Source organism: Pseudochaenichthys georgianus, chromosome 5 (genome assembly GCF_902827115.2).
Source record: "Pseudochaenichthys georgianus chromosome 5, fPseGeo1.2, whole genome shotgun sequence".
Taxonomy (NCBI): domain Eukaryota; kingdom Metazoa; phylum Chordata; class Actinopteri; order Perciformes; family Channichthyidae; genus Pseudochaenichthys; species Pseudochaenichthys georgianus.
The window spans coordinates 10,531,197-10,546,745 of NC_047507.1; the positions used below are offsets into that span (position 1 = coordinate 10,531,197).

At 39.0% G+C, this 15,549-nt stretch overlaps 2 protein-coding genes across 2 annotated transcripts; one reads left to right on the plus strand and one right to left on the minus strand.

Annotated features, from left to right (window-relative positions):
- Positions 1–4,058: 4,058 nt before the first annotated feature.
- On the plus strand, positions 4,059–6,982 carry cd8a (CD8a molecule). Its single transcript, XM_034083795.2, has 6 exons — positions 4,059–4,312; positions 4,462–4,788; positions 4,899–4,997; positions 5,088–5,195; positions 5,359–5,398; positions 5,984–6,982. The coding sequence occupies exons 1-6, from the start codon at positions 4,270–4,272 to the stop codon at positions 6,030–6,032; spliced, it is 666 nt and encodes a 221-aa protein (XP_033939686.1). The 5' UTR covers positions 4,059–4,269; the 3' UTR covers positions 6,033–6,982.
- A 135-nt stretch (positions 6,983–7,117) lies between these two features.
- Positions 7,118–13,620, minus strand: LOC117446108 (calpastatin-like). Its single transcript, XM_071203260.1, has 7 exons — positions 13,456–13,620; positions 12,740–12,856; positions 12,442–12,577; positions 12,231–12,340; positions 12,020–12,133; positions 11,850–11,930; positions 7,118–7,499 (listed from the first exon to the last, which is right to left on the minus strand). Exons 1-7 carry the CDS (start codon positions 13,594–13,596, stop codon positions 7,329–7,331), a joined length of 870 nt encoding a protein of 289 aa, XP_071059361.1. The 5' UTR covers positions 13,597–13,620; the 3' UTR covers positions 7,118–7,328.
- Between the last annotated feature and the right edge of the window lie 1,929 nt (positions 13,621–15,549).

Sequence of the window (15,549 nt, forward strand, 5' to 3'; positions counted from 1 at the left end):
CCTCATGACCGTCATAGAGTTTTTCTAGATCATGTTCATCAGTTCCAGGAAACATGAGTTTTGCACGGCAGCTTAAGACTTGTACGTCTGATACAGAGGATTTATTTCTGCTGTTCTCTGCTGACAAATATTAGCGTGGATATTTTAAACACAATATGCTGTAGAGATAAAACATATGAAGAGAAGACAAACTGAACCGAATATATGTAGTAAAGTGTGTCTGTGTGTGTGTGTGTGACAATTATAAACCCCACGCTTACGTCTGTCATTTCATGTTCTTTCCACCTACAGTCCACTTTATTGATCATAGTCATATATATATATTATAATTACATTTTCAAGCTTTAGACAATGACGTTTAGTTTGTGTTTATGGTTTTTACTTCTTCTGTATGTTAGTTCATAAAGCCCTAACAATGTATTTGTTACTTTTAAGCCATATTTCTGTCTAGGTTAGCCGTGTTGCATTTCCACTCTGGGGATCAGTAAAGGCTTAACTTTCCTCTTAAAGATACAAAATATAAAACATACACCCTACACAAATAAATGACATAAAAGCATAATGGTTTCTCTAAAGGTTTCAGGATTATAAAAGACAGAGGGGCAAAATGTGTGGCAAGATATTCATCAAAACATTTCTACAATTGTACTTTTGTGCATTTTATATATTACAAAATACACTTATGAATTATTCAACCACGACACCAAACACCATTTCACGTGATAAACTCCCATCGAGGCGTATGTAATGATAGAGGGTTAACATATATGGGACTTGACATTAAACATGTTTTCCTCTGACAAATGTGCAAGAGATTTATAGTTTGCACCCATTTCATGATAGAAAAATATATATTTAAATCCATTACATGTAAATGTCATCAAAACAAGAGTGCACACCAGCAAATGAAACAAATATGAATGATAAAAACATCAGGTTTCAAATATACGAATATTAAGCAACATGACTAATTGTACAGATAACAAGACATCTCCGAGAGGATCTGTGGTGAAATCTTGATGACAAAATATGGTGTAATATATATCAGTTTATGCCTAAAACGATCGACTGTCAAATGTGTCATACAATATCTAAAAATACATCTAACAATCTAACAATAAAAGTCACAAACAAAAGACAGTCCACTGTATGACTATATTCTACACCACATTTTTGAATAAGAATTATGTTTTTCTCCATAAAATAGACATTACACATTCATTTATTTTCGCTAATGCCAAACAAACATATGTGTTGCCACTAAGCCAGAGCCAAAAAGGTCCATTTGAGTGCAGAATTATTTAAAACAATTCTACATACTGTACACAACTGTGTATTTGTGTTGAGGTATCTGCATGAGTTCAGTCCCTCCATTCATACTTACTCCTCTCGTTGCTGTTGGTTTCCTCTCCATAACTTCATATCCCACAATGCCAGGAACTGCCATTACAGTAACAGAGAAGTAACAGGTGAGTCAAAATGATGACTAACAGGTGAATAGTGAATCAGTATTGAAGGTGCTGCTATCTTCAGATTATTAAGACGTCTCTTCTGACTGCATTTGAATGTTAAGCTATATGATGGAACTGTACAGGGTTCTCTCTTTCTCACTGGCTTCCCCTGGTCCACCACACACACACACACACACACACACACACACACACACACACACACACACACACACACACACACACACACACACACACACACACACACACACACAGATGTAAGTTTCAGGTTGGAGACCCCCTGTCTGACTAAGATAGGGAAGCCCATGCAGGTGTTTATGAGTGACTAATACCTGAAACAGAGATATGGAAAGGTAGAGTGGGCTTTCAGAGCGTTTTGACTGGGTCTCCCTGTAACATCAACAGAATCCCCTGCGCACTGAAGACGACTTGTGAAACCTCAACCTGGTTTCCATCATTGTTGCATTCTCAAAAAATGTCAAAGTAATTTGTTACAAAGTTAAGTTAATAATCTGTGTCTGCATTTTGAGTAAATCATGTGACGGGTACAGAAATGCCTTACAGACACCATGCTATCTCTTACTCTCTGTTATGTCTCTTTGTCGCTCTCCTCCCACCCATGGAACAGATGAATCGCCCACATTAGAGCGAAATGTCAGCACCTATTGCCCATTACTAAATCGGTGCATTGACTTTCCATCACTGAGCAGGAAATAGGACGGGCGCCGGGTTGCGCCATAGTCGCTGAAGCACTCTCAGTTCATGTGAAGGGAGTTTCACTTCCCAACAACTGTGAGACAAGCTTTCACATGAAGTAACAGGTGACATTATAATTAATTGTTGCTAGGGTACAAGCTATGTCCTTTGTTGTTACTATAAATGGTTTTCCTATATTTGCATCCCAATTGGTTGTGCTAGGATTTCACTTACAAGTTCAATACAGCTTCACACAGGCCACAGAGCAGTAGATCGTAAAACACAGTTGCAACAGGTGAAGTTAACTCTTAAAGAGATTCTACAACCCTTTAATATTTCACCCTTGTAAAAATGAAGCAGCTAATCATGAGTTATTCTGACTTTTGACGCAGGTATAAGTGAAGCCACGGAAAAACTTGACCCTGCTTGTTCCATAATGCATCTTAGCAGCATCCTTTGTTAGAAAAGAAAATGTCACACCTCGAGTTTACAGCAGGTGTTTTCCACTGCTTTGACTTTGGAGCAGCAGTTTTGTGAATCATGAGACAATGATTTACTGTGTAATCAATAAAGAGCTTTTAATCCTGATTCTGCTGCCACCTAGCTGTGATGATGATCACCTCAATGTCGCAGTGATGCATGTTAACGCAGAGTTGCATTGGGGGTAGGGTGTGGCCCTGCAACACGGATGAAACTTTCAAAATCTAGCCTACATCTCCATACTTTGTTATTGTGAAATCATTCTAGGTGATGCTACAATTTCAGTTTTCTTTTAAAAATATTGCCTGTTGGAGGGATTTTAATCAGCAAAACTACTCCTACTATAAAGAAAGTAGTTCAAATACATCCTGTAAGACAAATACGTTGAGCACTATAACTGACAATAAATGAATAAAGGTTCAAAGTGAAATGAATGATCCACTATCCATAAATGTATATGTTAACAACTCATGAAAGCATTGTGTGGATTCTTCACAAACAAAAGGTGAAAGAGAGACACCCCGAAAAGGCACTCAGGTGTAAAACCATTTGCCTCACTGGCTTTTGATCATGCACAATCACACATTTTTCTGCAGTAAGAATAAGACTACAGCACATATTGTTTGAGATATAGTGCCGTCTTTATCTAATACTTTTCTATTCTATAATATGTCTTACACTTGTACTTGTCTGGGGAGGATTGTGTGTAACATCATGTGTGTGCGTCCACCGCTAATCTCACATGAAGTTACTAGCATAATTTTTTGTGTGGTCATTTTATTATCTTTTATGCCATCAATGAATGCCAAATCCTCACTCCTTTAACCAGCCGGTAAAGGGACCACACATGATCAACTACTGCTTCATTAGGTAAAGCCTTTTCTGCAATCGGCCATGTTTCATGTTTTTGTTATTTTTGCCACCATCTTGACCGTAAGGGAGCCATGGAGATCTGACCTCTTCTGAGTGCACTTTTCTCGTTCAATATTAAGATGTGTGTACCTTGTGGTATTTTTAGATCCCTCTGACACAGTGATGTCCCTATAATTGTCTTTTCAATCCGTTCAGCTCTATTACATTATGTGATTGCGAGAAGACATTTCCCGAGGACGTTCAACAAATTGGTTATTTTGGGAACTAAGCATTATCAATCCTTTCGCAGCTTCCCCATTTCTGATCAAAAACAGGAGGTGAGACTCCTAACGCACAAGGACACTTCAGCATTAAATATGTTTGCCTAAATTGTGTAAAAGGATTAAATGGATACCTCTTGAAAATTACCATTTGATTCGTGACACAGTAGTGAATATGAAAAAGTGGGCTTCTACATAAATTCTTGTAATGCTTTCTCCCCAGCCTACATCGTGTGTTGTGTTGAGTTTGTGTGTCAGCATCCCATAGATGACAAGGTGCTGTTCACAGCAGTGAGCAGATCGGTGGGCTGCACTTCAAAACACCCTGCAGACCACGACCGTGCAGAGGGCTCTGCACCGCTCTGTTGCAATGATCCCATTTGACAGAGCCGAGAAGAAGGTTACAGCTGGGGCGTGGTTTGATATCTCGCTGAATTATCTCACAACAGGCTCCAACAAAGACGTGCTATTGTTGTCTGCGACAAAAAAAAATGGACCAAAAGTTGATTCTGGTGATTCTGATGATTTGTCATGGTAGGTTCAACCTGAATATTTAAATTATTTTCATGAAGTTTTGGCAGCTTTAAGGTGTCCTTTAGCCTGTTTCTTATCATCTTTCGCTTTTGGGGTCTTGAAAACACACAGTTGGCTGATAACTGCTCCCTTTGTTTCATATTTTCCAGAAATGACTTCAGGAGCTATCATAGACAAGGCAGTGAAGGAAGGAGAGTCGGTTCAAATAAATTGTGATCCTAGGGACAAGGGCACCATGATCGTCTGGTTTCGACATCTGGACACAACTGGCATGGAGTTCATTGCATCTTTCACCAATTACGGCATGCCAAAGTCCACTGGAAACTCCATTTCCGAATTATTCAGGCCCTCCAAGGTTTCGCCAAATTCTTTAACACTGCAGTCTTTCAACGAAATTCGGGACAGCGGCGTTTACAGCTGTGCGGGGGTCAAAGGCAATGAACTGATATTCGGCAACCCAACACGACTGTTCCGAGGTGAGGTGTTCTCTCATGCTTTTGGGCTAATGGTGATATAATGGTTTATTTTCAGTATCACCTTCCATCACTTCTGTTATCTCCTTCACACATCTCTCCTCTACCTTTAGAAAAAGTTAAAGTGCCAGTAGAAGTAACCTCGCAGGCCACTGAGCAAACAAAATGCACGACTGCCTCGCCGTGTGTTTGTGAGAGCGGTAACAAGCCAGGTACATTTCCATACCTCAGTTTCATACCTCTGTTTCTCTGAGCTTTTATTTTCTTCACTGTGTTTGATGCTGGTGTCAAATGGATTGCAGGGGAAACCAGTCCTGAGATGTTTTGCTCTCTAATCATTCTGGGCCCACTGGCTGGCGGCTGTGGCCTCCTTCTTCTACTCCTCATCATCACCACCGTGTACTGCAACCGTAAGTTAATCTCATATCTAAAGCCCATGATAAAAACCCTGAATATGCTTTGATAACAATTATAAAATTCTGCAAATGTTCCCCAAGATTTGTTTTCTGCTTTTCTTGATTTTGATGTTTATAAAGATTTGTAAAATGTCTGACAATTATTGATGTCATGTAGGCATGAGGACACGGAGATGCCCACACCATTACAAAAGAAAGTAAGTAGTTTTCTATTTATCCAACAGTGTCTTTCCAATTAGAAATACTAAAGCCACCCCAACCCTGACACCAAAATGAAAGTGTTGTATGTGTTGGTTTAAAAAGTATATATATTTCTGTATTTATTTGGCTGTTTAATATTATATTTAGCATATTTTAAATTAATCTGAAATGTTCTTTTAATGAAACTTCTCTTTAAATCTAAAATTGCTCATAAACGTTACATATCAAACTCTAACTTAATTTCCTGTCTGAACTTCGTCTCCATTTTATCGTAATAAGTAACAAATTCTAAGCAGATTTTTTTTTCGGGACACTATAAGAAACTGTTACACCCCTAAAACAGTGTTAATAAATACCGTTTACTAATCCCATGATTATTTTTGGAGAAAAGAGAATTCTTATTTTTTTTTTTAAAGGCAGCGTCACGTTTCGAAACGAGGGCATAACCTGTGTTTTTAAATGTATCTACGGCCCTGCAATCCTTTTCGATTGAATTTATTCACGCCAAAGTAACTGCATTAATATTAAGTTATTATTTGTGTTATTATTAAATATGTAAATACCTTGTTTATCCCACACAGACCGGTGATGGCTCCTGGAAAACAACTGATGACCGACAGTCATGTTTGAACCAAATGGTGACAATTATTTTCATTTCATCCAACAGCATTTTCTTATTTCAGCTTAATCACATTCATGGTCACTGTTTTTCTGCTCAAACATTTTCATCGTTTTTGATAGTTAATAAAGAAAATGCTCAGTTTATAAATACTTCAAATATCTTCATCGTCAAAGTTTTACCTGCATTGATAACGACAATAATGCACTGCTTTCACATTTAGATCGAACTCTAATTGGAATAACTTGAAATGAAATGTCTATTCATCTGAATATTGATCATAAAAACACACTGAAGTCCTGAGAATTTTGTTTATATTAAAAATGACGTTTTTTATATAATTAATTTTGCTTTTGTATATAGCCATGTGACAATTTCATCGGAAAACTGTTGACTTGTACTGTACCCTCATGATTTAAAAAAGTAGAATGGCACCTTCCTTTACTTATAAAATAAAATATATATAACTAAAGATATAAACAGAATTTTCTATTGTACATTTTAGAGTCTTGTTTTTATTTAGTTAAATGTCGTTGAATTCAGAGTTATCAGACCCAGATAGTAACACTTATCCATTTAAATGTTTTAATTGGATGTACAGTTTTTGTGAATTATCCTACTTTTTAGATTTGTTGTAACTTGAAATTCAAATAAAATATATTCTCACTCAATCAAAAACAACATATTGTTTATCATTTTATGTATTTTTTCACATCAAAGTCACTCATTTGCATACCAATTTATCATCTTGGTCTTGGCGCAGAAATATGAAGTTTACATGAGGAAACGCTCTTTTGTTTGTGAGCCCCTCGGAGTCAAAAGGAAGTGGGCTGCTAAGTCTGCATGCAGAGTGAAAAACCACAAAGTCAGGAGCAAAGAAAAGTAAAAAAATATCGTGTTATAGGAGATTCGGTTCCCGTTCAGTGCGTATAAATGTCCTGTTGTATTTTTTCACATATTAAAGCGGTTCATGTTAGTTTCTGTTTCTCTCTTTCGACACACGCACACACACACACACACACACACACACAACACCGTTTTTATATTTTTTTATTTTTTTTATTAGCATTCCCTCATCTAAAATACATCTCACGTCTTTTGACTCACACCCACACAAAACCTTTGACATGAACAATTAAAACAAGGGTGCCGTATATTGATTTTGGACTTTACATTTTAAAAGCCTTTAAAAATGATACAGTGTTGTCTTTAATAGAGCATAGTACTGAAATATGACAGCACACCACATTGCACTTTAATAGCAAACATTAAGATTTCCATAGAAGGAGGAACTATAAATGTAAATATTATAAATAACAGTGTATTTCCCGTGCTACCTTCAGGGGCTCTGAGTCAAGCACAGGAGGCTCCAGCTTTGTTGTGGCAGTGTCTGAAGCGACGGGTGCTACAGCTAGAGAGGCAGCAGCAGAGAAGTCACTGGACAGCAGGTCCAACGCTGTCTTATCATCCATAGACTTCTGCAGAGAGACAGGAAGTGCATGTGGTTTATACACAGTGAACTTCACACCATTTAACAGTGCTCGATTGTCTACTGTCATATTCTGAGACTGTGTGTGTGTGTGTGTGTGTGTGTGTGTGTGTGTGTGTGTGTGTGTGTGTGTGTGTGTGTGTGTGTGTGTGTGTGTGTGTGTGTGTGTGTGTGTGTGTGTGTGTGTGTGTGTGTGTGTGTGTGTGTGTGTGTGTGTCCTTTAAAACAACATTGGTAAACATTAGATTAATAGAAAAATTACTAAAAGCTGTACAAATCATATATCATGCATATCACAGTAGATATTCAAATCAACAAACTCACAGAGTTCTGTTTTAAAGCTTAAGGTAGTTAAGGTAGGGACAATAGGTGCTTTCACACCGGAGTACTTTTCCCAGTATAGTTCCGATATAGTTCCGAAAATTTGCGTTCACACCAAAAAAATCCCGAACTAGAACTTAGTTAATGAGAACCTTTTCACCCCCTTTTCAGTCCCTGCTAGAGAGCAGGTACTTTCGTGGGAGAAACATTTTCCCATTTCTGATTGGCTGGGCGGATTGCAAACCACGCCCCATAAAAAAAAAAGTTTTGTGAAGCCGCCATTTTATTTTCCTCGCATTAGCATTATTAGCATTAGCCCAGCGCACAAACGGAGAGAGACTAACTTATGGCAGCACAAAAGAAAACATGGGAGCTGTGGAGATGAGGAGGTATCGGCATTTCTGGCGATTTAAGAAGCTGCTGGGAAGACTCCCAGCAGCTTCTACTGAAGCCAGTCCCCAACTCCGGTTTGCGGCCTGCCAGTAAACCCAAAGCAGAAGAAGAAGAAGTGACGTCTGTGGCTTCATTTGCCTAATCCTCCCTCAGGGACTTATTCCGGTGTGAACGCGATCTGCTCTTTAGTTCATCAGAACTAAAGAGTTCTGATGAACTAAGTTCTGATACCTTGGTATCTGGCTTGATGATTGTCTCTCTTTTAAACTTCATGTCAATATCCTGCTTAAAAAACTGAGGGTTAGGCTAGGGTTCTTTTTCAGAAATAAGTCCTGTTTCTCTCTTGAGGCCAGGAAAAGGCTAGTCACTGTGGCCTTTTTACCTGTGCTGGACTATGGTGATTTGTTGTATATGAATGCACCTGCCAATTACCTGAGCAAATTGGATGCTGCGTATCACAGTGCTCTGAGATTTGTCACAAATTGTAAAGCGCTTACACATCACTGTACACTGTATACCAAGGCAGGTTTACCATCACTCTCTGTACGGAGGCTCAGTCACTGGTACACTTTTATTTATAAAGCTTTGTTGGGTAAACTCCCATATTATATCTGTTCTCTGATAACGCAGAGAGCTGCAAGCAGCTATTGTCTGAGGTCACATGATGTAGTCTTGTTAGATGTGCCAAGAGCAAGGACTGTCTCAGGTAAGACAGCTTTTATGTGCGCAGCTCCACTTGCTTGGAACAATCTTCAGCAAGAATTGAGACAATCTCATTCCTCTGCATGTTTTTAAAGCTAGGGTAAATGAAATGCTTGCTGATACAATGGGCACTTGTAAATGTCTATAACTATGTATCCTGTAAATATAATGTATAATGTCCTTTATTGTTTTATGTTTCATGTGGAACCTATATGCTGCAGGTCTCCCTTGAAAAAGAGATCTATGACCAATCTGGTTAAATAAAGGTTTGAAATGAAAAAATGAAATGATGAACTAAGTACGGCAAAGTACTTGGTGTGAAAGCGCCTAATGTGTCTTCTTTATTACATCCTCTATTTTATAACTAAATAATATTTCACTGTTGTTTCAGCATGAACTTTAAAACAAGAATATAGAAATGATCATATTTCTAAAACATGAACTAATACTTTGAATTATGCTCCAGCAGCTGCTTACCTAAACCTACATTGTTAATCAACCAGGCTGATGGGCTCTACTAAGTGGAAAAGTCCCACAATTAAATAATAATAATAATGCATTACATTTTTAATTAGAGCGCTTTTACAGGTGCTCAAAGCGCTTTACAATTGCACATTACACATATTAGACATGTAAGAGTCATTACCCACAGGAGCAAATGCGGGTAAAGTGTCTTGTCCTGTGTAAATGAGATTTAGTCTCCGGGATACACGTCTGTTGAAAATGTAATGGCAAACAAGCATACAGGTCTTTAGATACAGTGGGGCAAAAAAGTATTTAGTCAGCCACCAATTGTGCAAGTTCTCCCACTTAAAAAGATGAGAGAGGCCTGTAATTTTCATCCTAGGTATACCTCAACTATGAGAGACAAAATGAGAAAAAAAATCCAGAAAATCACATTGTCTGATTTTTAAAGAATTTATTTGCAAATTATGGTGGAAAATAAGTATTTGGTCAATAACAAAAGTTCATCTCAATACTTTGTTATATACCCTTTGTTGGCAATGACAGAGGTCAAACGTTTTCTGTAAGTCTTCACAAGGTTTTCACACACTGTTGCTGGTATTTTGGCCCATTCCTCCATGCAGATCTCCTCTATAGCAGTGATGTTTTGGGGCTGTCGCTGGGCAACACAGACCTTCAACTTCCTCCAAAGATTTTCTATGGGGTTGAGATCTGGAGACTGGCTAGGCCACTCCAGGACCTTGAAATGCTTCTTACGAAGCCACTCCTTCGTTGCCCGGGCGGTGTGTTTGGGATCATTGTCATGCTGAAAGACCCAGCCACATTTCATCTTCAATGCCCTTGCTGATGGAAGGAGGTTGTCACTCAAAATCTCACGATACTTGGGTCATTCATTCTTTCCTTTACACGGATCAGTCGTCCTGGTCCCTTTGCAGAAAAACAGCCCCAAAGCAGGATGTTTCCACCCCCATGTTTCACAGTAGGTATGGTGTTCTTTGGATGTAACTCAGCATTCTTTCTCCTCCAAACACGTCTAGTTGAGTTTTTACCAAAAAGTTCTATTTTGGTTTCATCTGACCATATGACATTCTCCCAATCCTCTTCTGGATCATCTAAATGCTCTCTAGCAAACTTCAGACGGGCCTGGACATGTACTGGCTTAAGCAGGGGGACAGGTCTGGCACTGCAGGATTTGAGTCCCTGGCGGCGTAGTGTGTTACTGATGGTAGCCTTTGTTACTTTGGTCCCAGCTCTCTGCAGGTCATTGACTGGGTCCCCCCGTGTGGTTCTGGGATTTTTGCTCACCGTTCTTGTGATCATTTTGACCCCACGGGGTGAGATCTTGCGTGGAGCCCCAGATCGAGGGAGATTATCAGTGGTCTTGTATGTCTTCCATTTTCTAATAATTGCTCCCACAGTTGATTTCTTCACACCAAGCTGCTTACCTATTGCAGATTCAGTCTCCCCAGCCTGGTGCAGGTCTACAATTTTGTTTCTGGTGTCCTTTGACAGCTCTTTGGTCTTGGCCATAGTGGAGTTTGGAGTGTGACTGTTTGAGGTTGTGGACAGGTGTCTTTTATACTCATAACGAGTTGAAACAGGTTCCATTAATACAGTTAACGCGTGGAGGACAGAGGAGGCTCTTAAAGAAGAAGTTACAGGTCTGTGAGAGACAGAAATCTTGTTTGTTTGTAGGTGACCAAATAATTATTTTACCGAGGAATTTACCAATTAATTCATTAAAAATCCTACAATGTGATTTCCTGGATTCTTTCCCCCCATTCTGTCTCTCATAGTTGAAGTGTACCTAGGATCAAAATTACAGGCCTCATCTTTTTAAGTGGGAGAACTTGCACAATTGGTGGCTGACTAAATACTTTTTTGCCCCACTGTATTTCAGTCTGGACGAAACACCCAACACTTGGCTAGAAAAAAATGAAGCACGAAATTGCAACAAGAATAAGCTACAGGAAGATGGACACCTATAGAACTCCTCAGAGGCCAATATGAAACAAATTCTGGTGGCTTTTTTTTTTTAAGTCTAATCAATATAGTTTTCTAATGCTTGAGGCTTTAAAGAAAATCTAAGTTAGCTTATTTTACTTATTCCATTTGTTAAAACAAGTAGACAAGTTATGGCCTGTCATAGAAAAGTTATTTTGTGTCTGAATTATTGTCAGTGTTTGTTACTGTAGTACCAATTGTGACCACAAGAGGCTGAAGGGCAACATTACCCATGTTCTAAATAGTAAAAATACATAGTTTTCTTACAAGTTAGGTTTTCATTTCTCCATGCATTTTAAACACAAAGTCCACATATTGTGTGAGAGCCAGTCACTAACTTTCAAACCAAGAACTATCAGGCTTGGATAGTTAATCATTATATACATGTTTCCCTACTGGCCTCTCAAGGCTTCCGTACAACAGAAACACATGGAGATATAAGACTGTTTTTTACCCCAGTGGGTCGATACTCTGGTGGCCACGTGTCGTCTCTCTCCCCCATCTTAATCAGCCTTTCTTCTTTCAGCTTCTCCTCCTGCAAAAAAACAAATTCAAAAACAGATTACAATCAGAACAGCTGAGGTGACTGGCCGACAAATACAACAATATTCTCTCTCATGTTACATTGACGAGGTCTTTGGTAGGAACTGGGGCGGGCATAGGGACGGGTGTGATGTCCTTCAAGGTGTCTGACAGAGCATCCAGAGCATCCAGGGCATTGTCTGCTCCTGCGGCCAGCTGAAGGCACAAACACAGACAAAAAGATTCCGATCATGTTACTGCAGGGATTAAGAGAGTCCAAAAAAGGCTTGAGATGTACTCGTGCTATGTTTACATCTGCGGCAGATTCTGTGGGAGCACATGCAGAGGACTTCACCGTCGAAGCAGCCGTGGAGGAAACAAAGTCTCCCCCGCCAAGGCGTCCAGAGCAAAGTCTGCAGAGGGCTGAAGGAGTGACAAAATATAGGGTGTTTAATTTCTATAGGACTTTTCAAATGCATAGAGGTACCTTTGCATCACATTGTATTCTTTCGAGCTACATCAACCAGTGCTGGATCCAGTGTGTACCTGTGCAGGGGGGGCTGAGGGGGTGATGACAGGAGCCTGAACCACAGGAGCGGATGAGGAGAACGCAAAGTCTCCAGATAAAAAGTCCAGAGCATCACCAGTGTTGATGGAGGGCTGCAGGATGAGGGGGAAATCAAGGAAAAAGATGATTAAAGTATGATATTGGGAGATAGATATAAGTTGAAATAAGGGTGAGATGTCTGATTTATCAATACTGCCAAGGTAAAGAGTGTTAACATATCATTAAACTAAAAATACTGCAGACATTTTTCTCACCTCAGGTTTAGGAGCAGGCCTTTTTTTGCTTTCCTCCTCATTGAACCTGTATTCTGGAGGAATGGAGTCATCCCTCTCTCCTACAAACACACCCTTCTCCTTCTTGTGTTTGTCCTCCTGTGAAAACAATTTAAAGAAACAATTGGGGACATTATTTACTACGTACCAGGCAGACACTCAATCCAGTCTGCCCATCTAAACAAAGAATTAAAAAGCATGTATGTATACAGGGAATTGTGCCAGTATGGTCCAAAGTAGGCAAGTTATGTGATTTGCACAAGAACAATATAATAGAGTGCCACAGTGACATGTACTAAAACCCGGAAGTAAGCTGCGCACGGGTTCCTTGATCATAAATCTATGGATAGATACTGCAGTGGCCGAAAGAGTTGACAGTTGATCTGTCATATTCTTATATTAGTGTCTGCTCTTAACAGTAACAGATCCACACTGTACCTGTGCAGGAGGAGCTGATGAGGAATCTGTGAAGCCTCCAGACAAAAAGTCCAGAGCATCAGCAGTACCCATGGTGGGCTGCATGTGGAGGGGAGGAGGGAAACAAAGGAAAGAAAGACAAAATATGTATTAATAAAAAGTTGAGGAGATAATAATGCCTGTTGAGTCTTTCTGTGAGAAACTGACTCAAATGCTACCGATATGCCAACAGCAGAAGGTGTCCTCAAGGCTGTGAGCTCTGTGAGTGTTTGTGATCCTACCGAGATGATGTCCTCAGGTCTGAGCTGAGGACACCAGGATGGCTGGTTCAGCTGGTTTAAACCAGATAAACCGGCCACCAGCCAAACCAGCCATCCTTGCCAGCTAAAAAAAACAGCATACCAGCGGCTGGTCACTCGCATCCGTCTATCACCAGCTTATGTTTAATTATAGTATTAAATATACCATGCTGGAAGCTTACCAGGATTCCAGGTGACCAGTTGTTTAAATGGTATGATTATTTAAACCAGAAAACATAAATATATTACAAAGATTCATTGTGTCATGTATTCTGGTACAAAATATAAAGACATTAGTGTTCATAACAGTATTGTAATGTAATAAATAGCTAGTTAATATAATAAAATACACAGTGACAACACAATAATTATACGAATAACAACCAACCTGCAAATCAACCTATACATCAAAGATAAATATATTATATAAAACAGGTGCATTTGATTTAAAATAAAAATAATAAATATAATTCAATATTTAAATGGTAACAAAAACAGTAACACTATGTATGATTAGAAAAAGGCAACAAAGAAAGTGTTTTTCCTTGTTCATGTCCATAATGTTTCCCGTTGTGTAGCGTCCAGCCTTTTCCAATCTGGCCTTCATCTCTGTCTGTTGAAGCCACTTCTTGAAGCAAACTGAGAAAAGAAATGTACAGATATAAGTACACTGTAAAAAGAAAACTTGACATTTTACGTTAACATTTGGGCTGCTGGTTGCCAGAACTTGACCGTTAAAGTATCGTAAAATACATTACAAATTACAGTTGGTTGGCATAGACGTTACAGTCAACAATTGCTTATGAATTACAATGGCAAAAACAAATAGAGCCAGTGTACATGGTGCAGCTGTATTATCTGGGAAATAGAAGAATCGGATCAGGATTCAGGAACTTGTGAATCTTCAGGCAGAAGATATGAAAACACCTGTTCAAAGTTCCAGTTCCCTGTACATGGAACCATGCCTGTCTGGGACTCTGTTCCACATGTCTTCAGTCAGTTCTGGACCCTATGACTCGGACACTAGTTCTACCAAGGCTTATTAGAGGTAAGAGTGGTAGGAGAGGAGTGGAGTTATTTTTGCTGCAAGTTGACACAGGTGATCAAATGTTGATGCTAATAATGATCCAATTCATTTGATATTGATTGTCCGCCAATACCGAATCCTGATCCAATTCTTCTATTTCCCAGATAATATAGCTGCACCATGTACACTAGCTCTATTTGTTTTTGCCATTGTAATTCACCATAAGCAATTGTTGACTGTAATGTCTAGATGCCAACCAACTGTAATTTGTAATGTATTTGACCATACTTTAACGGTCAAGTTCTGGCAACCACAGCAGCCCAAATGTTAACGTAAATGCCTAGTTTTCTTTTTACAGTGTATATATATTATATTACCATGTACAGCGACCTTGGGTCCCTTGAAAGGCGCTATATAAAAATAAATAATTATTATTATTATTATATCTGTACATTTCTTTTCAGTTTGCTTCAAGAAGTGGCTTCAACAGACAGAAATGCAGGCCAGATTGGAAAAGGCTGGACGCTCTTTATTTTGTACCAGAATACATGATACAATTCATCTTTGTAATATATTTATGTTTTCTGGTTTAAATAATCATACCAGTATTTAAACAGTGTATGCTGGTTACCTGGAATCCTGGTAAGCTTCCAGCATGGTATATTTAATACTATTATTAAACATAAGCTGGTGATAGATGGATGCTGGTGACCAGCCGCTGGTATGCTGTTTTTTTTTAGCTGGCCAGTTTTAGCTGGTTTAGCTGGTTTAGCTGGTTCTCCAGCCAAAAGCTAAAGTGTCCAAAACTTGAACCCCTGACCAGCTAAGTTGGTCTAAGCAGATTTGTTCAGCAGGGAGAAGTGTTTTAAATATTAAAGCAGAGAAAAGGCATGTGTTTGTGAAGTAATGAGCATTCAACTGACTAAATGATACCTCTAAAGTACACAAGTAGTTTGAGAGTTTGGAAATAGATGTTTAGATCTTTTTGCTGTTGCCCCCATATAGTTATATGCATCAAACCTTAAAGGAATGGTCCACTCATTAGATAA